A 23,575-nucleotide genomic window follows, 5' to 3' on the forward strand; every position below is an offset into this window, starting at 1 on the left:
CTTTTGAGAACTCCTACACATCCGCAGCTTGGGCTCGATGGGCAATACCCCTGGGGAATCTGTCCCTGGGCTCCAATGAGTACAGTTTAAAATTACCATGTTCCTCTACGTATAAACAAGTGTCATTAGACTTGTACTTTTAAAAAATAAGATCAACCCAGGCCAGTGCCAGGCTCTGCAGATAAAGTAGTAGCTTATCTCTTATAAATATTTTTAATATTTTTTTTAATTACAAGTAGTCCTCACTCCAGGTAATGTAACTGACACAAAGTACCTGCACACACGCAGCCCCTAGACTTTCACAGAAAGCCCAGGAGCAACCACTCTATAAGAAAGGAATCCTACCTCACAGCAAAGCAGGGGAGGGGGCACAATGGCCAAGATAGCCTAAATGTGGGGGAAAAGTCATTTGGAGTAAATACAATAAAAAAGGGATTTCAAAAACTTCATATAAAGGATCAAGGAGGTTAAAGCAAAAAAAATGGTTCAAAAAGATGTACAAAACTGTTGGAGACCAACAGAAAACTCTGCCAAAAAATAACCATGCATTTAAATCAGAAATCAATGGCATCACACAATTTTGTTGTTAAAAAAAAGGGAAAGAAAGGGAAATCTGTGTAAAGATCAGCATTTATAAAGAGTTATCATTAGCTCCAGAGACCAGCGTAATTCCCGTGAAGTCCTGATGGAAGGGGGCCTCCTGCCACAAAGAGTTTCATTCCAGACGAGTCGTAGCAGTGGGTGTAAACAGCATTTGGGAAGAAATTTATGTCAGAAAAATAATTCCTCCAGGTTTCGTCATGATTCTGTTAAAGGAAAGTTTAGACTGTTATTGTTGCCAAACAAACCCAAAACCTTGTTGCACAAAAGCAGAAGGTAGCTTCCAGAGCCTAAAAAGGGACCTTTTCTGGGATCTGCTTCTCCCTGAAACTTCAGCAGATAAACTTGAAGATACCAGAGTTGTCCTGAAGCTTTTTCTGGGGACATTTGGGCCAAACATTGGAAGGGGGAAGGTGAAGGGTAGGGAAGATATCAAGTTTCATTAGTTTTTAAAGTTACATCACAATGATATAAAAGATAATAGACAGAAGTTAGACAAAGCCATTAACTGCTTTATGATAACATACAAGAAATTGAACTCAAGTGCCTGCCATGGCATTACCTCAGGAAGCCACAGTTTCTAAAATTGCACACAATTTCATTTAATCTCTCTTACTTACTGCGTTAGAGTAGCATGTTTTTAAAGGAAGACAATGTATTTTATGTTTGAGGTTCTGAAAACTAGAAGTTAGATTACATTCAAAAATATAAAGATATAAAATCTAGTTCCTTTATGAGTCAGTGCATAAGAAAAGTAGTCAGTATACCTTATGCTCAAGCAACCAACCAACCATTCAATACCCTTTCATAAAGCTTTTGTAGAAAGCAATTCTGCAGTACTTCTTGCTTTTCATGATTACAGTTATCGGTTACATGATCACTGTTTTACTGGGACACACTTCATACAGTAGCTCCCATTACTACAAAAAGAACCGGTTCGAGCCCTACGGCACTCCTGTGTAAAGGGTCGCCTACAGCTACGAGCTACTCACCAGCCAGCCTTTCCCAGTAGTCAACTTCAAAATTTCACTTCCTCCTAATTTCTGCTTCTGTCTATAGCAGGCACGTGGGGGCTTTTCATCCAGGAACTTCTGGGCTCTGATATCGTAAAACAATAAGGAACCTTGCCCCGTTCCCACTGTGATGATGTGCTCGTAGAAGCTCACCGATCGAATACCTGTCAAACAGAGAAGGGACATACAACACAGTAAAGAAGACGGATGCTTTAGCTCTGCAGTGCTGCTGCTTGATGTCTAATATTTTCTTTAAGAGGAACTACCTACTAGTATTCTCCACAACATATAAGTTTCCGCACTGCTATGGAGCAGTGCAGATAAATCCCATTGATACTATTGAAACAGCAGCTTCAATTACATATACTACTTCCCTTCTCCTCTGAGGCCATCAGCTACACTGATGGTGCATAGTAAGAAGCTTCATTCTCAGCAGGCCCCAGCTCTGCCAGATAAGCAAAGATCATAAGCCATTTAGGATCAAGAGCAGCTTTGTTGTGTCTGCCACAAGCCTCTAAGTGAACACACCATGAGCAAGTACATGGCAGCAGACAGAGGAAAGAACATCACACTGGTTTCCTCCATGAGCTCACACTCTATCTAGTTACCTGCCAAGCTGCAATAAGTGACCATGTAAGAAAAATTACTGTCCCAGCTGCCACTGAGTGCATTTCGCTGATCAACAGGCTAGTTGTAGGCAAGTATAACCATAATAATCACTAGTCGCTTTGCTGCTAAGATAGATCAGGCTCTTAAATAATTTTGAAGCTATTGGAATATTTGAAGCTCAAATATTCTGACACAAGCACACCTTATTCTTTGTAGCTGGCACTGTTTTCATTGCTGAGTGAAGTGCTAAAAGACTAAGAATCCTACAACCCAAGCACCACCATATTACACCAGCACACGGGAAGCTACAAGAAGTTTCCAGTCCAAACAAAACATTCTAGCACAATTCAGTTATGCCATTAGATTGAGTAAAAGGAGTACATTTTGTTTTCACAAAATCTAAATCTGAAACCTCAGATAAACAAGGATCCCTTTGAAAGAGTCTTAGGGAGATTCTGTATGTAGGAATTTGCAATTTGCAAAATGCCCTATCATCTCACCTCTATTTATTGTGCAAAAGGTTTGTTCTGTGTAAGCACTCTACCCCAAACAACTCTTTATGCAGATTAAACCCTGCCCCATCTATGCTTTTCCTTCCTGCACAATATAACACCAAGTTATAAACTCTAGGGCTTTTTAAGCCACTGAATTACAGCCTAAACAAGCATTCAAACAGAAGGGGAAAAGAGCGAGTTATGCCAGCTACATCCACGTGCCAAATGCTGTCACCGTACCAAGTGGGACTGAACATCACAAAACTTGTAACATACTGGAATACACCCAGCAGGACACATGACAGCAGACATCGGAGAAATGTAGATGCAGCCAGAGAGTTTCCCCTTCCTCTTTGTACAGGGTCCTAACTAGAAACACATCCTCACCCTTCCACCTCTGCAACCTGATGCTACATCCACAGCCACCAGCATCTATGACACTGTCCTGGTTTCAGCTGGGATAGAGTTAATTTTCTTCCTAGTAGCTGGCACAGTGCTGTGTTTTGGAATTAGCATGAGAATAATGTTGATAATACACCGATGTTTTAGTTGTTGCTAAGTAGTGCTTACACTAAGTCAAGGACTTTTCAGCTTCTCATGCCCTGCCAGTGAGAAGCTGGGAGGGGGCACAGCCAGGACAGCTGACCCAAACTGGCCAAAGGGACATTCCATACCATATGGCATCATGCTCAGTATGTAAACTGGGGGGAGTTGGCCAGGGGAGGGGTGACCGCTGCTCAGGAACTGGCTGAGCATCGGTCAGCAAGTGGTGAGCAATTGCATTGTGCATCACTTATTTTGTATATTTTTATCATCATCATTATTATTATTATTATTTTCCCTTCCTTTTCTGTCCTAGCAAGCTGTCTTTATCTCAACCCACAAATTTTACTTTTTTATTCCGATTCTCTCCCCCATCCCACTGTGGGGGAGGGGGAGTGAGCGAAGGGCTGTGTGGTGTTTAGCGCCCAACGTGGGGCACGAAGGGTTGAGATTATGACAGATCTGACCAGAGCGTGTTAAGGCAAATCTGTTATAAGCATTCATCATATTGGTTTAATACTCGCTGGTCACAATGTGGATTAATTTACTATCAAAGTTGTCGTGCTTGCTCTCAAAATTGTGTTATGTAACACCTTACTTGCTGTATATGTTCCCTGTTGTGCTGTATATCACACCTCTGGGAGCTGGATCAAGGATATCGTTTTGCTGCACTGTGTAACACTACTGGTTTATGATGTGATAAAATTTTTGGTCGTGAGACTAACTTTTGTATTTGTACTCGGCAATGCCATCATCTCTGTACCTTGGGAGTCACTTTTTGGAAACTATTAATAATTACACCTTTTACCTTTTCTCCTCGGGGGACCAATCTATGGGGGAGACGGGGGAAAAAAAAAAAACCCAACTTTCCCCTGCTCCTTCACCTTCCCTTTCTCCTTCGGGCTAGTTACAACAGCTCTTGAGAATTTTGAATATCCTTGGGATGTTCAAACCACCATGGTCCTATTGCTTTGTCTCCTGAATGTGGTTCAGGTCACGTTTAAGGTTAAACAACTATTTAAGAATACCATCCAGAGATCAACACCCACGACAGGCACTGCGGCTACTCAAACCCTGGCAACAGGCACTACGGCTGAACCAGAGAACCAACCCATGCCGGTATCAGTTGCCCCTATACACAAGAAGAAATACACAAGAAAATCAACTCGTTTAGTAAGGGATGAAGATGAACCAGGGCCATCACGAGAAAAGGAGCGGGAAGAGGCAGAACCCATAAATGAGATGGTAACCACCCGATCCCTATCCCTGAGTGAGCTGCGAGATATACGAAAAGATTACAGCCATCGTCCAGGCGAGCATGTTGTCACCTGGCTGCTCCAATGCTGGGATAACAGGGCCAGTAGCCTGGAATTAGAGGGTAAAGAAGCCAAGCAGCTGGGATCCCTTTCCAGGGAAGGGGGCATTGACAAAGCAATTGGAAAAGGGACACGAGTCCTCAGCCTCTGGAGGCGACTCCTGTCAGGCGTGAAGGAAAGGCATCCCTTCAAGGAAGATGTTATATGTCACCCAGGCAAGTAGACCACCATCGAGAGGGGTATCCAGTACCTGAGGGAATTAGACATGCTGGAGATGATTTATAGTGACCTGGACAACAAGCAGTTATCCAAAGATCCAAATGAAATCAAGTGCACGCGACCCATGCAGCGGAAGTTTGTAAGGAGCGCACCACCATCATATGCCAACTCATTGGCAGTAACGACTTGGAAAGACGGAGAGGAACAAACGGTGGATGAATTGGCTGGCCAACTCTGGGAATACAAAGAAAGTCTCTCTTCCTCCCCACGGGCCTGCATCTCAGCTGTGGAAAAACAGTCCCGGGAATTCCAGCAATTCAAAGAGGATAGGTCCTACTCCCCACCTGTACGGACCAGTATCATCTCAGCCGTTAGGAGTCAGCGTCCCTCTGCTCAAGAGAGAGGATATAGTGGATACACACCACGGGACACCCTGTGGTTTTACCTGCGTGACCACGGAGAGGACACGAGGAAGTGGGATGGAAAACCTACCTCAGCCCTAGGGGCACGGGTACGTGAATTGCAAGGGAAAACAATCACAAAAGGGGGTTCTTCCAGGAAAATTGCTGCTCCAGTTTCCAGCCGGCAGTTCCCCAGACAGAGTAGAAGGGACGATCTTACTTCTGATCTTAATAAAGGGACTTTTGATTCGCACTTACAAGAAGTGAGTAATGAATACTATGACCAGGACTAGAGGGGCCCTGCCTCCAGCCAGGGGGAGGAAAGGGACAACCGGGTTTACTGGACTGTGTGGATTCGGTGGCCTGGCACATCGGACCCACAGGAGTATAAGGCTCCAGTAGACACCCGTGCACAGTGTACCCTAATGCCATCAAGCTATAAGGGGGCAGAACCCATCTGTCTTTCTGGGGTGACAGGGGGATCCCAACAGCTAACTGTATTGGAAGCCAAAGTAAGTCTAACTGGGAATGGGTGGCAGAAGTACCCCACTGTGACTGGCCCAGAGGCTCCGTGCATCCTTGGCATAGACTACCTCAGGAGAGGGTATTTCAAGGACCCAAAAGGGTACCGGTGGGCTTTTGGTACAGCTGCCTTGGAGACGGAAGAAATTAAACAGCTGTCTACCTTGCCCAGTCTCTCAAAGCACCCTTCTATTATGGGGTTGATGAGGGTCGAAGAACAACAGGTGCCAATCGCCACCACAACGGTGCACCGGCGGCAATATCACACCAACCGAGACTCCCTGATTCCCATCCATAAGCTGATTCATCGACTAGAGAGCCAAGGAGTGATCAGCAAGACTCGCTCACCCTTTAACAGTCCCATATGGCCCGTGCGGAAGTCTAATGGAAAGTGGAGACTAACAGTAGACTATCGTGGCCTGAATGAAGTCACGCCACCGCTGAGTGCTGCTGTGCCAGACATGCTAGAACTTGAGTACGAACTGGAGTCAAAGGCAGCCAAGTGGTATGCCACAACTGATATTGCTAATGCGTTTTTCTCAATCCCTTTGTCAGCAGAGTGCAGGCCACAGTTTGCTTTCACTTGGAGGGGCGTCCAGTACACCTGGAACCGACTGCCCCAGGGGTGGAAACACAGCCCTACCATTTGCCATGGACTGATCCAGACTGCACTGGAACAGGGTGAGGCTCCAGAACACCTGCAATACATTGATGACATCATCGTGTGGGGCAACACAGCAGGAGAAGTTTTTGAGAAAGGGAAGGAAATAGTCCAAATCCTGCTGAAGGCCGGTTTTGCCATAAAACAAAGTAAGGTCAAGGGACCTGCACAGGAGATCCAGTTTTTAGGAATAAAATGGCAAGATGGACGTCGTCAGATCCCAATGGATGTGATCAACAAAATAACAGCCATGTCTCCACCAACTAGCAAAAAGGAAACACAAGCTTTCTTAGGCGTCGTGGGTTTTTGGAGAATGCACATTCCAAATTACAGTCTGATTGTAAACCCTCTCTATCAAGTAGACCTGGAAGAACGATTTCAAATGGGGCCCTGAGCAACGACAAGCTTTTGAACAAATTAAACAGGAGATAGTTCATGCAGTAGCCCTGGGGCCAGTCCGGGCAGGACAAGATGTAAAAAATGTGCTCTACACCGCAGCCGGGGAGAATGGCCCTACCTGGAGCCTCTGGCAGAAAGCACCAGGGGAGACTCGAGGTCGACCCCTAGGGTTTTGGAGTCGGGGATACAGAGGATCCGAGGCCCGCTATACTCCAGCTGAAAAAGAGATATTGGCAGCATATGAAGGGGTTCGAGCTGCTTCGGAAGTGATCGGCACTGAAGCACAGCTCCTCCTGGCACCCCGACTGCCGGTGCTGGGCTGGATGTTCAGAGGGAGGGTCCCCTGTACACATCATGCAACTGATGCTACGTGGAGTAAGTGGGTCGCACTGATCACACAACGGGCTCGAATAGGAAACCCCAGTCGCCCAGGAATCCTCGAAGTGATCGTGGATTGGCCAGAGGGCAAAGACTTCGGAATATCACCAGAGGAGGAGGTGACGCGTGCTGAAGAGGCCCCAATGTATAATGAACTGCCAGAAAATGAGAAGCAATATGCCCTGTTCACTGATGGGTCCTGTTGTATTGTGGGAAAGTATTGGAGGTGGAGGGCTGCTGTATGGAGTCCTATGCGACAAGTTGTAGAAACTGCTGAAGGAGAAGGTGGATCGAGCCAATTTGCAGAAGTAAAGGCCATCCAGCTGGCTTTAGACATTGCTGACCTAGAAAAAACATTGGGACACACATTTAGCAAAGGCCACCTGGTTAGTCAACACTAGGGGATCTGCCAATCGAGCAGGCCCTGCCCAGTCAGAACTTTTACGTACTGTAGATGGGAATAAAGTCCTTGTAGTGCACATAAAAAATATGCTGGGGAAGACAGTCTGGGTTATTCCTGCCTTGGGCAAAGGCAAACCCATCCGTGGGATTGCTTTTGCTCAAGGACCTGGGTGCACTTGGTGGATAATGCATGCGGAAGGATGGGGAAGTCTGATGTGTACCTCAAGGGGATTCGATTTTGGGTGAGAATAGCCAAGGAATTAAATTGTATGATGTTAATTGCTATGTAATGCTGTATATCATCACTTCTGTGGTCGCTATATGCCATATCAACAGTATTACAGTAAGAATCACCCAGATTAATGAAGAATGAACTTTGATGAAACTGAGCAAAGTGCAGCGATGATAGAACCGGACAAGTACAGCAGTGATGGGACCAAAACTGGCTTCAGCATGCAACACCACACACCATCTCTCCTGCCCTGAAGGACTGTTATGACAGAGGGAGCCCAAAGTCATGGACTAAATGAACTCAACGGACATTTTAGAGGGATGGCCCATAGACTAAGGGAATGATATCGGTGTGTACATATCAAAAGACAGGAAAAGTGGTGGTGATTAATTGGGATGTATTGGAAAGCGTGGGGACCTGGGCATGACGTAGATGGTATAGAACAAGGGGTGGATACTGTCCTGGTTTCCGCTGAGATAGAGTTAATTTCCTTCCTAGTAGCTGGTACAGTGCTGTGTTTTGGATTTAGGATGAGAATAATGTTGATAACACACCGATGATTTTAGTTGTTGCTAGGTAGTGTTTACACTAGTCAAGGACTTTTCAGCTTCCCATGCTCTACCGACTGAGAAGGCTGCAGGTGCACAAGAAGCTGGGAGGGGGCACAGCCAGGACAGCTGACCCAAACTGGCCAAAGGGGTATCCCATACCATATGGCATCATGCTCAGTATGTAAATTGGGGGGAGTTGGCCAGGGGAGGGGTGACCGCTGCTCAGGAACTGGCTGGGCAGTGGTGAGCAATTGCATTGTGCATCACTTATTTCGTGTATTCTTTTATCATTATTATTATTTTCCCTTCCTTTTCTGTCCTATTAATCTGTCTTGATCTCAACCCATGAATTTTACTTTTTTTTTTTCTCCCCCATCCCACTGTGGGGTGGGGGGAGTTAGCAAACAGCTGTGTGGTGTTTAGCTGCCTGCCGGGTTAAACCACAACAGACACACTTAGAACAGGCAAGGCCACATTGTCATGCTCCATATGTGAGGTGAAGTCTTGGCTGCAGGCTTAATAGCTGGGAAACCACTGTGCAAGTCTCACACCTGCTGAAGTAGATTTACCAGATTTGTATAAGAATCTCCACTTTAATTCAGAGAACTACAAATGCATCTGAGCAAGTTGGAGATGTCTCCCCTCACCGCCCATTACAAGGGCCTGGCTCTGGCAAATACCTGCAGAAAGCTTTAAGCCCTCTGCAGTCAGCAAGAGCAGTCACTTGGCTAAGAGGAGAAAGGCACAAGAGGGGACCTCCTCTTATTTTTGCTCCAAAAGCGCTCTTGACAAGCAACCCAGCAGAACACTTAACAGAAACAGGTGGCATATACTTTTCAATGCAATTTATTAATAAAAAAGCTATAAAATGCAGAACGACTGTGGCTCTTTCTCTAATCAAAAAATTAACTGAAGGAATCTGTGATGTACCCACTACTAAGAGGATGTTTAGAACAGGCTTTCAGGAACAGCACTTCAAGTTGGCTTCTAAGGGGCTGAAGTACCTCAGATTTATCATTCCCATCAAACTAGAAGCACAACCTGTACCTAGAACTGATCGTTGTAAGCTCTCCTACATACCCAGCACTCTACCACCTGTGGACCTGGACTATTTGGGTCAGCAAATTGAGTCTCACTCCTGAGAGGCAGGGAGGCTCTACATATCCCAGAAGGAAATGAAGACGCAGTAGTGCGTCCTACACAAAGAGTAGACACAAAGAGTAGACACAGAGTCCGTGCTGCACAAGCTCTGTCCACTACATTATATCCTGAAGGCAGCAATGTTAAAGTCAAGGGCACACGACATTGCACTGCATGCCAGCCAAGCAGAAAGCAGTTGCTCTCGCAGATCAAGAACTAGAGTTCAGGGCCTGCACTTCCCTGTACAGCTGCAGGGAACACTGTACACTTTTCCTGTACAGAAAAGCAACACTTACAAGATGCAGTAAAAAGCATTAGCACCTTCTCATGTAGAGCAGACAGGGTTACACTAGGTAAAAACCAGCCCCAGTTCCAGTCTTACTAAGTGACAAAAGCAGGTCAGAGAAAGGTTGTATACAACACTAATGATCTGAAGTTAATGTGGACTTACCACGTTCAGCAGGTGCATTTGAAAGCTGAAAGCACATTCGGGTAACACTTCAAAGCACTTAAAAGTCAACCCATATTTTATTCCGCAAATCAATAAACAGCCTACTTTCTAGAGATGCTGCACCGCTCCAAATCCCATTGATCTCACAACAGAAAGTTGAAACACTCAGTTATCTTGGGAATTAATATTACTTAAGTGCCTCCACCACCATGCAAAAGAAAAAGATCCACCTACTGTGCAGAACAGAAAACAGCATTGAACAACGGCTTTCTCCAGACATGACCTAGTGCCCCAGAGATACTACCTACACATAGATCATCCCCCCAGCAGGGATGATCACATACTCAAGGCAGAAGCTTTCAGCCACCAGCCACCACTGGGCACCACGCTCAAGTGTCTTGGTATTTCTTCCCTATGATACTGAAGGGTGACAGCATTAGGACCTCCACAGAGCCCTCACTGACAGCAGGTCAGGACAAGGGCTGTTGCTGGTAAGATGTTCAGGTGGCAGCATGTGCTTCGCTCACTCCTTTTCTCATATTATAGAAACTTCTCCCGTATCTGCAAGAAGCAGACCCTGACATTTATCTAGACAGCACCGTTCAAACTTCAGTAACCACATAAATAAAACTTTCTAATCCTTGCCTACATGCATTCTCTTTTGATAACTTGCCCAATGAAGAGATGGATGCCTAGAGCCAAGCTAAATAAGGACTGCAACTTATTAGTCTGGGATTAATATGGTTTAAAATGGGCATCACAGCACAGTGCCTTCTCATGCTTGAAAATAAAGGGCATGGGAAGAAGCTTATGGGACCATGCACCCTGCAAGCCCTCACACTTGGCCCTGGTGTAAGGTTCAATTGGACATACTGCATCCACGTCAGAAAAGGAAAACAGCACTCAAATCTTAAAAAAAAAAGTTTGCAGAGTGAGCTTTTGTATATTTAAAGCAAATAAGTACACATTGAAAATTAAGAGTCTCACTCATGGCTTCAAAATTACAAAGCAAGCATTCACTCACAGCACAGACTCCCAATATGATAGCACAGAGCAAACAACGTGCTTTTTTTCCATTCCCAGAGAAAAATGCAAGAATAGACAGTATTAATAGCAGTACAAAGACTGGATTTGCTTTGAGATGAAGTAAAACAGAATAAGACACAGTAAAAAATAAGTAGAATTAAAACGCACACTTTTAAAAGTTCAGTAATATTTGGATGGTGTACAATTTAGTTGATCATAAAAGCACTAATGTTGTCTATCATTAGATTTCAGAGTTGCTTTTAAGTTTGTTTTGTTGGTTGCTCAAGGAATACTGTCATAAAAGCAAAACCTACATATACTATTAATGATTTAGTCTATCACATGAAAAACCCTTCCTATTTATTAAAAGCTTATCTTACTGCAGTCTTAATAGCTACTTCTGCAAGCAAACCATTTGAAGCACCCTTTGACAAGTTTCTTACCACTGCCTCGTTCTTTGGAACAGACGGATTTAACATTGTGAGAAGGCTGCCTGGGATCCAGAAAGGAGACATGTGCCTGTGATCCTACTGCATACACTGACCACTCCTGACCATAAGCCAAACACACGTTCTCCCTGCAGTATGGCAGCTTTGTGGAAAGTAACTGGAAACAGAGGAAAGACAAAACAATGCATTATGAGAAAAGAGCAAAATGTTAATAGGGCAATTCTGTAAGCTATGTCCAAGGAAGTTGCAGTGAAAAAAAAAACCCACAAACTGCAGCTAAAAAATAAGTTTGGCACAACAATAGAACTTTAAGAGAAAAGCAACAACCTGACCCAGAGAAAAAAAACCTGAAGGAGATTGGATGCCTTATCTGAACCAAACCGAGATGATAAAGGCTGAAGCCAAGTATTATTGCAAAGAACAACGGACATTTTGGTAAATTATTTTACATCTTTCTAAGCTGCTGTTATTTCTTCAGCAGGTGTACACAGATATCAGCTCTCAGCTGAAAAAGCTTACCTCATACACTAGCATAGATACATCTGCGTTTGATCTGCAATTACACTTAAACAAGTGCAACTTCCTTTATGAGCACTGCTAATCAAGTATCCATCACACTCTATGGAACAGTTCACTTCAGCTCACTCAGAACTGGCAGAAAGTTAAGAGCACCTCCCACCCTCCAAAATAAGGGGAGTTTCTCTCCCCAAGTTCTAATTTTTAGGACATTTCATTTTACATAAAGCTTTTAAGTGTTTTGCAAACACTGCTGCTCTTTCTTCAAGCATTTAAAGGAGACGAAGAATAGCGAACAGCCTTAACTGCCAGGCAATTTTTGAAGTTTTACACCAACAAACAGAAAAGCACCTTTGATAGTGTGTGCTCTGCTTTCCAAAGATGAAAATACCCATCTAGGGACACAGCTCCCAACTCCTATTAAAAAAAAAAAAAAAAAAAAAAAGAGAGAGAGTGAGTTAGTTTCTGTATTATACATGTCCTTACAAACTCTCACACTCTACTAGGCAGGCTGCATACTCCAGATTGAACTCATCCATAGTCCTGTACATGCTTATCAAGATAAATTTTCATTTTATATTGATCTTGATAAAATGCAATATAGCACAAAGGTGCCAGGTAGAATAAGAATTAATAAAACAGTAAATAACCAAAAATAACTTTCAAAAGTATAGATCTTGTTAGACAATCAAATAATGAATTATTAGACAGTACAAGCTGGGGTTGGCAATTCTCTACAGCAGCTCCCACACTGATTCTGACCCTGAAGTAAACATTTCTTTCCAGGCACTACTCTACTGAAAAAGCTACACGAAGTCTCTATCACAGAGGAGTAATTAACAGCTATAGTGAAAAATAAAGCCCACAGGAGCACCATGCTTCTGATAGCACACCCACCTTCGCTTCAGACCACCTCTGTTCTTTGAGGGCAGAAAGAAAAGTAGTGGGGAATGAATTGCTACTCCCACTTGCCCCAGTAGAATTCACCTCTAGTAATAACAAGAGATCAACACGGGGGAGATTAACATTTACTATTGTCAAACGCCAACAAAATAACACCAAAGCAAGCACTGGTGCCTGCCCTGTGTGTCAGTCACCTCACTTGCTGTTTTGATGGCTGAATTGTTACTGGATTTGCTCAGCAACTGACTGAATGTTAGCTGGTCTTCACAAAAGGTGAAGGAAAGCAGCAAGAGCACTCAAGAGTGGGATTCAAGCTGCAAAAGGTGTTTTGGTGCTTTATCTGCTTCTTGTAAACATTCCCTGTCTGCCCCCTTTAGGGTGCAAGTCTAAAAATCAAACCCACAGGAAAACTTTTCCTTCTAAAGACACATGATTTTTTTTTTTCTACTGGACTTCTCCAAGCACTTGGGGCAGAAGCAGACATAGCAGATAAAGATGACCATCTCATATGAGAAAGATGCAAAAGGATCAGGGGAAAAAAAAAAAATATTAGGTTGCTTCTCCAGTATATTTGATTTAAGATTACTTTTTTCTTTTTCTAATACATATGGACAGTTTTAGGACTTCTCAACTGTCTTGCTTATCTTACTGACCTTGTTCTTATTGTTGAAAGCCAATGCTCGGACTTTGCAGTTGTCAGGATTGGTGTTCTCCTTGGGGATATCCTTCAGAGCCCTGTGTGTTATGTGGGCATAGACAGGAACTTGAGAGAGATTATGCCTGGCATCGCTTTTGGACAACACATCCTCTGTGACTTCCCAGAGACCCATCGAACCATCCCGGGAACCTGAATAAACAGTCCGTAACAACATTTCACATATACATAATTCCCCTTTTTAAAAAAAGGAACTGCAATAAACAATAGGGTCTGAAAGAAAGAAAGGATACTATTACTATTAATTTAATCTAACTGAACACGCTGTTGGTGCCTATATATTAATTATTATTAACAAAAACATGATTTTACTGAGCTGTAAAGTTCATAACATTGTGAACTCATCAACTGGTTTGTCTACATGGTTTCCAAGCAGCTAGATCACCTCATCTGTTTTCAAACTGATTAGGATGCATCAAAAAAAACCACAATCCTGTACAACAATCACCATTAGAGAGTTACACACAGAATAAACTCAGAGGTGACTGAATAGCCTACACGTTCAGCCTGGCTTACCAAGGCTGAGACTGACAGTCTGGTAAGCCAATACAAAAACCTCCAAGAAAACTCAGTTGGGTTTACACCAATTTTGGATCATTTGATTTTTGCCAGTATGCTTATGGATATGTACACACACATTTGTGAACTGAACAGAAACAGTTATTTCAAACCACAATTTGTACCAATTTGTATCAAATCTATTTTTTAAATTATTTTTTTAAACTCATGCAACCTCTTGTTTAAAGAATGTAACACATGAACTGAGGCCAAACAAGCAAGAACTCGTTTTTCTACTGAATTTGAAGATATTAATCCAAAATATGAATCAATATGAGTAACAATACTGGATGAAGAAAGCTGAATGTCTTTGGTTCATAGATCAACACAGGCTTAATCCAAGGTCTTATACCCATCCCTTCTGGTGTTTAGGCAACTCACTTCCATTTAAGTCAGCTCAGACAGATTTGACATGTACTTCAATTTCTTCCCTACACAATGCGACTTGTTTTTAATGCAGATATTTGGATTGGAGAGTTGCAAGGATTAACTTTTATATTAAATTCAAAATCAAACTCCAGGATTAGCTTTTTGTTTTTTTGAAAACAAACAAAAAAAACCCCCAAAAAACCCAAACCAACAAACAAAAAACAAAAAAAACCCCAGAACACAAAACTTACTGAACTAACAATTCAAGTATTTGATTTTTATATGAGACTGTTACGATTTTGTCACCTGCAGTTTGACACCTTCCTGTACGGAATACTACACCCTGCCAGCACAGAAAGACAGTAAACTACTACATTAATGCAACAGCATATTAGTATTGCTGCCTTTACCTAAGTAATACTTTATGAAGTTACACTGATTATCCAACTAGTTACTAAGAAGTCAGTAACTGACCTTTTCTATTACAGCCTTCTGTATTAACTGCCATAGTATGCGTGCATATATATACATGCACACACACACACGACTTTACTGATAACTTGATAAAACAAACAGTTTTCATTAATCAGTCTTTCATAGGATTTCAGGAAACCAATACTGCTCTGCTGTATTCCAAAGTTATTAACTGATAACCAACACTCCTCTTGAAATTATTCTTCTTGTGTGGAATCCTTCCCTTTAACTCACTGTGTTTAGACACCCTCTCATGGCAACACCTACTGCAAAGACAGTAGTATTCCCTCTAACACTAAAAAAAAAAAAAACCAAAAACCACCCACCACACAAACCTAGACCAGGGCCCTACAAATAAAACAAAGCAAAGCACTATACTAAGACCAAGAATGGTTTAATTAGGCAAAGTAGTTCCAAGTGGTTTCAAATGCCTTGATAAAGGTGCTTCCCTAAGACCTATTAAGTGCTGTACATCAGTATAAAATTCTGGGAAAAATAAAAATAAAAAATTGACTTTACCAGAAACAGCCATAGTATCACTGATCCACGCAATTGAAAATATCCAATCCTTATGTCCATCCTAAAAGAAAAAAAAGACAGATTTTCTGTGCCATTATATTCTAGAGCGGTCTCAAAGCAGACAAGTATTCTTCACTTTGATATTATTTTTTTTTTTTTTTTTAAAGTACAAACTCAGAAGGACAGACCTATGTTAAAAACATACAGATAAGATTACAGTATCAAGCTGGAGCAGTTTAAGTACCTAACAGCAATTTTAACTTTTTTTTATTTTTGAAGTGTATAATTAATAGAGAGCAATTAGGTGATGGAAAAACAGGTCTCTGACCAAGGACAAATTGATTTCAATTCTAAGGACTTGGATTTTTCCATTTTGAAAGCAGCGTTCTTCACTTCTATAAAGTAGCTACATACTTTTATTTCCTCAAATGCATGTCCCTACTATAAAAAGTAACCAAAACCTTATGTTTACAATATATGACCTCCAGATTAATTTTTCAAGACTATTACTTCAAGAATCTTTTCTTTAGCAGGTGAGAAACCTGTGGGGGAAAAAAAGACCATAAGGCTCTAGTTCTGTTTGAAAAGCTGTAGAGTCACAGCAGCACACAAACAAATAACAAGTCATACAAATCTTCAGAGTCAACCAGCTGCAGAAAGGCTCATCTGCTACTGCAGAAACTCTGACCTGACCTCTGCTGTTGTAGTTAACATTTATGTGAAGTCCTGAATCAAAAAGGAGAAATGAGAGAGAAGTGCTTACAAGACACCACTATACTCAAAATTCAGCCTTTTTCTTTTTAAGACTGGCTATTTTAAAAAGGCCTCACGATGTTTCAGAAATATAAGCAGTACCAAAGTCTATCAAACTGCCATAAGCCACTGGGTTAGAACTAATCCTCAAAGCCAAGTTCCGCCTCTGGAATAACACATACATAAGCTGCAGCGGAGAAGGGGAAAATTTGAACAACTTGTATCATCTTTTCAATTTCTCAAAAGAGCTTTTTCACTAAAACTAGTTTCAGTGGTCATCACCACAATTAGACTTTAACGATTAAGATTGTTATATTTTCAATGCTTAAAAGTAATCTGAAGTAGACCTGAATGAGGGTGAGGAAGAAGAAATCTGACTCAGAACCCTGAGAATCATCTCACATGTTTGTGTACTCACTCATATTTAAGACATCTTGTCAAAAAAGACAACTTAATCAGGAATGTTTCCAAGCTTTCAGAAATTCACTCTCTACTACAAGACTCCCAAATCTTAACCTTGCTCTGACCTTACGCACTTCAAAGTAGTAATTCTTGTAAGTGACAGAATAAACTTCCCCCGAATACTCCCACTTACATCTCCCACACAGACAGGATCGAGCGTAGGCAGACGGTAAATTGCAAGACTGTTGGGGTTGTCTCCACCTGTGGCCAGAAGGGTCCTCGAGGGGTTGAGCTCAATGGCATGAATACCACATCCCTGCTGGTTCACCATGCCGGGTTCACGATCTTTCAGAATAGGAATCTTGGTGATTTGACCAGTCTGGACATCTACTACAAATAACTGGGGGGGGGGGGGGGGGGGGGAAACCAGGAGATGTTGTTACCGTAAGTCAGCAGATGAAAAACTCCCTAAGACTCAATTTGGAGTTTTAGAAAGCAGGCATTCTTTATTGCGGCGCCGGGCACACAGGGGATCATTCCAACCTAATGCGCGCACCGAGTTGTTCAACTCCAGAAGTTATATACAATCAGAATATACATATTCATTAGATTTCCTAGAAATTATTAACATATTCATGTTACTTCCTGGAACTCATTAACATATGCAAAAGTCTTTAACGCATGCGCTCTTATGTTCATTGGTGGTCTCTCAGGGTCCTCTGGTGGTTGTCGATAGTCTTCCTCACTGTGTCCTTTTGCTCACCTCTTCAATTTGGCGTCCTTCAGTCTGAGTCATTCTTGTCTTTCTTAAAGGTTAACTTTAAAGGTTAACTACTGATGTATGGTTTGCCCTTGTTCTTTCCTATTACTGTTACAGGGTGTTACATATACTTCTGAACACTGATGTTATCATTCCCTCCTATTCTTTTGAGGATCTGGAGCTATACTTCTGAGCACTGACGTTATCAATGTAAGTCATCATCGAACAAATAAGAAAAACAAGGTGGTCAAATATCCTCCCTATTTAGAACTGACATTCTTTTAAAGTTAGAATCCACAAATGCTGCAAGTATGGCTGAAAAATGCATAAATTCCTTCTTAAAAAAACTAAACTAACTTAATTACAGTGGGTTTTATTTCAATCATTCCATTTGGTTTTCACAGCAATGGAAGAGAGAAATTTGTCATGGGAGGTTTCCCATTTAACAAAACCCTCAAATCTAAAACTCTTTTCCCTGTTCAATACCATGACAAAACAATATTGTTTTCCAGTTTCCCTGTATAACAGCGAGAAAGAGACCCACCTCCAAAGAGCCAGTAAGCCCCAGGGGGCTTAGCACAAGTCTCCTGCCTCCCAGATAAGATACTTACCGTGAAGTTTTGGCTTTGACAAACTGACACTTTATAAATTTATATAATTGGAGTTTATTTTCTGGTGATACACAGAGAACAGTAACTAAATATAGCACTGCCAGTGCAAACATGTAAAAAAAAAAAAAAAGATACCTAGCTACATATCTCATCCTGCAAAAAGACTAGAAGTTGGAACTCTATGTCACCGTCCCCTTAGCAGAAAACTCCGTTATACAGCCTTACAACTCTTCAAACAGACATTGTTATACCCAGATTAATGTCAGTTCAAATATATACGACCATAAAGTTACAATCTAAACCAGAACAAAGGTTTACATCGCCTGCCAAAGTGCACTTTCATTTGGGAGGATCTTGTGCTGGATCACAGAATCATAGAATCATTAAGGTTGGAAAAGACCTCCAAGATCATCAAGTCCAACCGTCAACCCAACACCACCATGCCCACTAAACCACGTCCCTAAGCGCCTCATCTACACGTCTTCTCAATACTTCCAGGGATGGATGCCCACTTCCCTGGGCAGCCTGTTCCAATGTTTAACCACTCTTTCAGTAAAGAAATTTTTCCTCACATCCAATCTAAACCTCCCCTGGCGCAACTTGAGGCTGTTTCCTCTCGTCCTATCCCTAGTTACTTGGGAGAAGAGACTGACACCCACCTCGCTACAACCTCCTTTCAGGTAGTTGTAGAGAGCGATGAGGTCTCCCCTCAGCCTCCTTTTCTCCAGGCTAAACAGTCCCAGTTCCCTCAGCCGCTCCTCATAAAACTTGTTCTCCAGACCCCTCACCAGCCTCGTTGCCCTTCTCTGGACACGCTCCAGCACCTCAACGTCCTTCTTGTAGTGAGGGGCCCAAAACTGAACACAGTATTTGAGGTGCGGCCTCACCAGTGCCGAGTACAGGGGCACGATCGCTTCCCTGCTCCTGCTGGCCACACTGTTTCTGATACAGGCCAGGATGCCATTGGCCTTCTTGGCCGCCTGGGCACACTGCCAGCTCATGTTCAGCCGGCTGTCAACCAACACCCCCAGGTCCTTTTCCGACAGGCAGCTTTCCAGCCACTCTTCCCCAAGCCTGTAGCGTTGCATGGGGATGTTGTGGCCGAAGTGCAGGACCCGGCACTTGGCCTTGCTGAATCTCATACAGTTGGCCTGGGCCCATCGATCCAGCCTGTCCAGGTCCCTCTGCAGAGCCTTCCTACCCTCGAGCAGATCAACACTCCCGCCCAACTTGGTGTCGTCCGCACACTTCCTGAGGGTGCACTCGATCCCCTCGTCCAGATCATTGATAAAGATATTGAACAAGACCGGCCCCAAAACTGAGCCCTGGGGAACACCGCTCGTGACCGGCCACCAACTGGATTTAACTCCATTCACCACCACTCTCTGGGCCCGGCCGTCCAGCCAGTTTTTCACCCAGCGCAGAGTACACCTGTCTAAGCCGTGAGCCGCCAGCTTCTCTAGGAGAATGCTGTGGGAGACAGCGTCAAAGGCCTTACTGAAGTCCAGGTAGACCACATCCACAGCCTTTCCCTCATCCACCGCCTTTCCCTCATCCACCAGGCGGGTCACCTGGTCATAGAAGGAGATCAGGTTGGTCAAGCAGGACCTGCCTTTCATGAACCCGTGCTGGCTGGGCCTGATCCCCTGGTTGTCCCGCTCATGCCTTGTGAGCGCCTTCAAGATGAACCGCTCCATAATCTTCCCCGGCACCGAGGTCAGGCTGACAGGCCTGTAGTTCCCCAGATCCTCCTTCTGGCCCTTCTTGTGGATGGGCGTCACATTGGCAAGCCTCCAGTCGTCCGGGACCTCCCCCGTTAACCAGGACTGCTGATAAATGATGGAGAGAGGTTTGGCGAGCTCCTCCGCCAGCTCCCTCAGCACTCTCGGGTGGATCCCATCCGGCCCCATAGACTTGTGAGCATCCAGGTGGTGTAGCAGGTCGTTGACTGCTTCCTCTTGGATTATGGGGGGTTCATCCTGCTCACCATCCCTGTCTTCCAGCTCAGTGGGACGAGTACCCTGAGGATAACTGGTCTGCCTGTTAAAGACTGAGGCAAAGAAGGCATTAAGTACCTCAGCCTTTTCCTCATCCGCGGTGACAGTGTTCCCCTCCACATCCAATAAAGGATGGAGATTCTCCTTGGCTCTCTTCTTGTCATTAATATATTTGTAAAAACATTTTTTGTTGTCTCTAACGACAGCGGCCAGATTGCGTTCTAGCTGGGCTTTTGCCTTTCTCATTTCCTCTCTGCACGACCTAACAAGATCCCTGTACTCTTCTTGAGTCGCCTGCCCCTTCTTCCACAAGTGGTAAACTCTCCTTTTTTTCCTGAGTCCCAGCAAGAGCTCCCCGTTCAGCCAGGCCGGTCGTCTTCCCTGCCCGTTCTTCTTACGGCATATGGGGACAGCCTGCTCCTGCACCTTTAAGACTTCCTTCTTGAAGAACGTCCAGCCTTCCTGGACCCCTTTGCCCTTCAGGACTGTCTCCCAAGGGACTCTCTCAACCAGCGTCCTGAACAGGCCAAAGTCCGCCCTCCGGAAGTCCATAGTTGCGGTTTTGCTGGCCCCCCTCCTTACTTCACCAAGAAGCGAGAATTCTACCATTTCATGGTCGCTAAGCCCAAGACGGCCTCCGACCACCACATCTCCCACCAGTCCTTCTCTGTTTGTAAACAGCAGGTCGAGCGAGGCACCTCCCCTGGTAGGCTCACTTACCAGCTGCGTCAGGAAGTTGTCTTCCACACACTCCAGGAACCTCCTAGACTGCTTCCTCTCTGCCGTGTTGTATTTCCAGCAGACGTCCGGGAAGTTGAAGTCCCCCACGAGAACAAGGGCTAGCGATTGAGAGACTTGTGCCAGCCGCTTGTAGAATGCTTCATCCGCCTCTTCATCCTGGTTGGGTGGTCTATAACAGACTCCCAGCAGGATATCTGCCTTGTCGGCCTTCCCCCTCATCCTTACCCATAAACACTCATCCTTACCCATAAACACTCGACCGTATCATCATCACAATCATTGAGCTCTAGACAATCGAAACACTCCCTAACATACAGGGCCACCCCACCGCCTCTCCTTCCTCGCCTGTCCCTTCTGAAGAGTCTATAGCCATCCATTGCAGCACTCCAATCGTGAGAGTCACCCCACCATGTTTCTGTGATGGTGACTAAGTCATAGCTCTCCCGCTGCACAATGGCTTCCAGCTCCTCCTGTTTGCCACCCGTGCTGCGTGCACTGGTGTAGATGCACTTGAGCTGGGCTATCGATTTCGCCCCCAGCATCGGCACACCACCCCTAGGCTCATCTCTAGTGAGCCTGGTTTTATCCCCTTCCCCCTTCGAACCTAGTTTAAAGCCCTCTCGATGAGCCCCGCCAATTCAGGAGCGAGAATCTTTTTCCCCCTGTGAGACAGCTGAACTCCATCTGTCACCAGCAGGCCCAGCACTGTGTAAACCTCCCCATGATCAAAAAAGCCAAAATTCCTCTGATGGCACCAGCCCCTGAGCCACGTGTTGATCAGGTGTGTTCTCCTGTTCCTTTCAGTATCCTTCCCTGCCACTATAGGGATTGAGGAAAACACTACCTGTGCTCCTGATCATTTCACAGATGTTGTTCAGAGGGCAGCTGCACGAACAGTCAAATAGGTGTAACAGAGGGGACAAAGCCCTGTGAGGGAATGTGAGTGAAGCAAGGAAATGGAGGATCTGAAGCTGACTTGGCACTAAGGAAAGTGATGTAGAATCACAGCCCAGGATTATAATTAAATTCCATCCTCCCCTCTCCCCCCCCTTAAGTTTGTTCCTTCTATAACCAAAGAACATTGTCTCAAAGCCTCTGGAAGTAAACTGAAGATGGAAAAGACAACAACAAAAACCCACAAAAAACTCAATGCAATTTAAAAAATACACACCTCAAGGAAATTGTTCTGAAATCTTTTGTCAGGCATTTCTAGAAGGACAGAAGAGAAACCTAGAGGTTCTCAGAGAGGAGTTATACATACAAGTTGGTTTTGGTGAACTCTCAGACTGTAGATCTGTTCTTTAATAAGCGTCAAAAAGCTAAGAAAATTTAGCAGCATATCTATTATTCTTGATGTACTGAACCAGCAGAATATTAATGTCAAATCAAAACCTGATAAAGTATGGTATGTTAAACTCATTCTGCAAAGAAAGCTGAAATCCATTCATCACTATTTGTGTGTTACGTCTAGAACTATGCACCATCTTCAACCTGCAACTGATCTTCCTCTGTAGGCAGTCTTGCACAAACAGATGACTGTTCCTACAGGGACTGAATTTTCATGTTTAGTTCTTTATTTTGCATGCAGGTGTTGGGTCAGGCAACAGCTGAAGTGCAGCTGAGTAGGAGGGAGGCACTCCTCACTTCTCCCAAGCCTTACAATGTAGTTCACTGCCCAAGACAGCTGGTAAAAACAGGATGCACACAGCAGCCTCTCTGCCCTAACCACATCCCTGAAAATTAAAACCTGCACTATAGGATCGGGACCAGTAATTCCCTCTCCTCTCATCCTCCCTTGTCCTTCCCCTGTGAGTGCATACCCTCTTTTCCTCCTCAGTATTTCCTTCCAGCAGAAAGGCCCAATTCCCTCCCCTATCCTCCTTCAACTACTGGGGAAAAAAAAAAAAAACCACCACAAAACCCAAAATCAAGTTAAGTACCTAAGATTAAGGCTTGCAAGTGTCATCTGCAGGTCCCAAAGCTGGCACCAGAAGTGCTAATTAGGAAAACACATCCACACCTCAGGATGTCCAGACTCAGGAAAATTGTGCTTCAGCTGTAAGAGATTCACACTTTGAAGAACATCTCAACAGGTATGAGGACTGAAATTAAAAACCTTTCACATTCTCCAGTCTGACACCACTGTCATACATCTGTGTTTGATACCAGGTTAACAAAGACTTACTCTAATGCAAAATTCCTTTAACTAAACTCCAAACTAATTGGGCTGAAAAGGTAAAGAACTTGGAAGCACACAATTGCTGAAGCATCAGACCCTCACACTTCTGCCCTGGATCTTCAACCTCAACATCATTTTCCTATAAAAAGTTTCCAAATTAAGATATTCTCAGAAGCAGCAACAGGACATATTTCTTGCAATGCTTTCATCTGCTCATACCCCACTGTTGTGGTTTAACCTCAGCTGGCAACTGAGCACCACATAGCCGCTTGCTCACTCTCTCCCCCCCCAGTGGGATGGGGGAGAGAAGCAGAAGAGTAAAAGTGAGAAAACTCGTGGGTTGAGATAAGAACAGTTTAATAATTGAAATAAAGTAAAATAGTAATATAATAATGATAAAAGAATACACAAAATAAGTGATGCACAATGCAATTGCTCACCACCCACCGACCGATGCCCAGCCAGTCCCCGAGCAGTGGTCAGCTGCCCCCCCCGGCCAACTCCTCTCAGTTTATATACTGAGCATGATGTCATATGGTACGGGATATCCCTTTGGCCAGTTTGAGTCAGCTGTCCTGGCTATACTTCCTCCCAGCTTCTTGTGCATCTCTTCACTGGCAGAGTATTGGAAGCTGAAAAGTCCTTGACTTAGTATAAACACTGCTTAGCAAC

General features: G+C 43.9%; 1 protein-coding gene across 2 annotated transcripts in view; it reads right to left on the bottom strand.

The window, feature by feature from the left end:
- Positions 1-611: 611 nt before the first annotated feature.
- LOC143171888 (DDB1- and CUL4-associated factor 12-like) overlaps positions 612-23,575 on the bottom strand; it is a 31,148-nt gene continuing 8,184 nt past the window's right edge. For both annotated transcript variants that reach the window (XM_076361053.1, XM_076361052.1), the window contains 7 exons: positions 16,809-17,015; positions 15,461-15,521; positions 13,479-13,672; positions 12,274-12,339; positions 11,401-11,563; positions 1,593-1,777; positions 612-806 (listed from right to left, as the gene is read on the bottom strand). In XM_076361053.1, the coding sequence (XP_076217168.1) occupies positions 648-806; positions 1,593-1,777; positions 11,401-11,563; positions 12,274-12,339; positions 13,479-13,672; positions 15,461-15,521; positions 16,809-17,015 (1,035 nt within the window). In that variant the 3' untranslated portion in view covers positions 612-647. The remainder of the gene's footprint in view (positions 807-1,592; positions 1,778-11,400; positions 11,564-12,273; positions 12,340-13,478; positions 13,673-15,460; positions 15,522-16,808; positions 17,016-23,575) is intronic.

The sequence above is a fragment of the Aptenodytes patagonicus genome, chromosome W, assembly GCF_965638725.1.
Source record: "Aptenodytes patagonicus chromosome W, bAptPat1.pri.cur, whole genome shotgun sequence".
In the NCBI taxonomy this organism is placed as follows: Eukaryota; Metazoa; Chordata; class Aves; order Sphenisciformes; family Spheniscidae; genus Aptenodytes; species Aptenodytes patagonicus.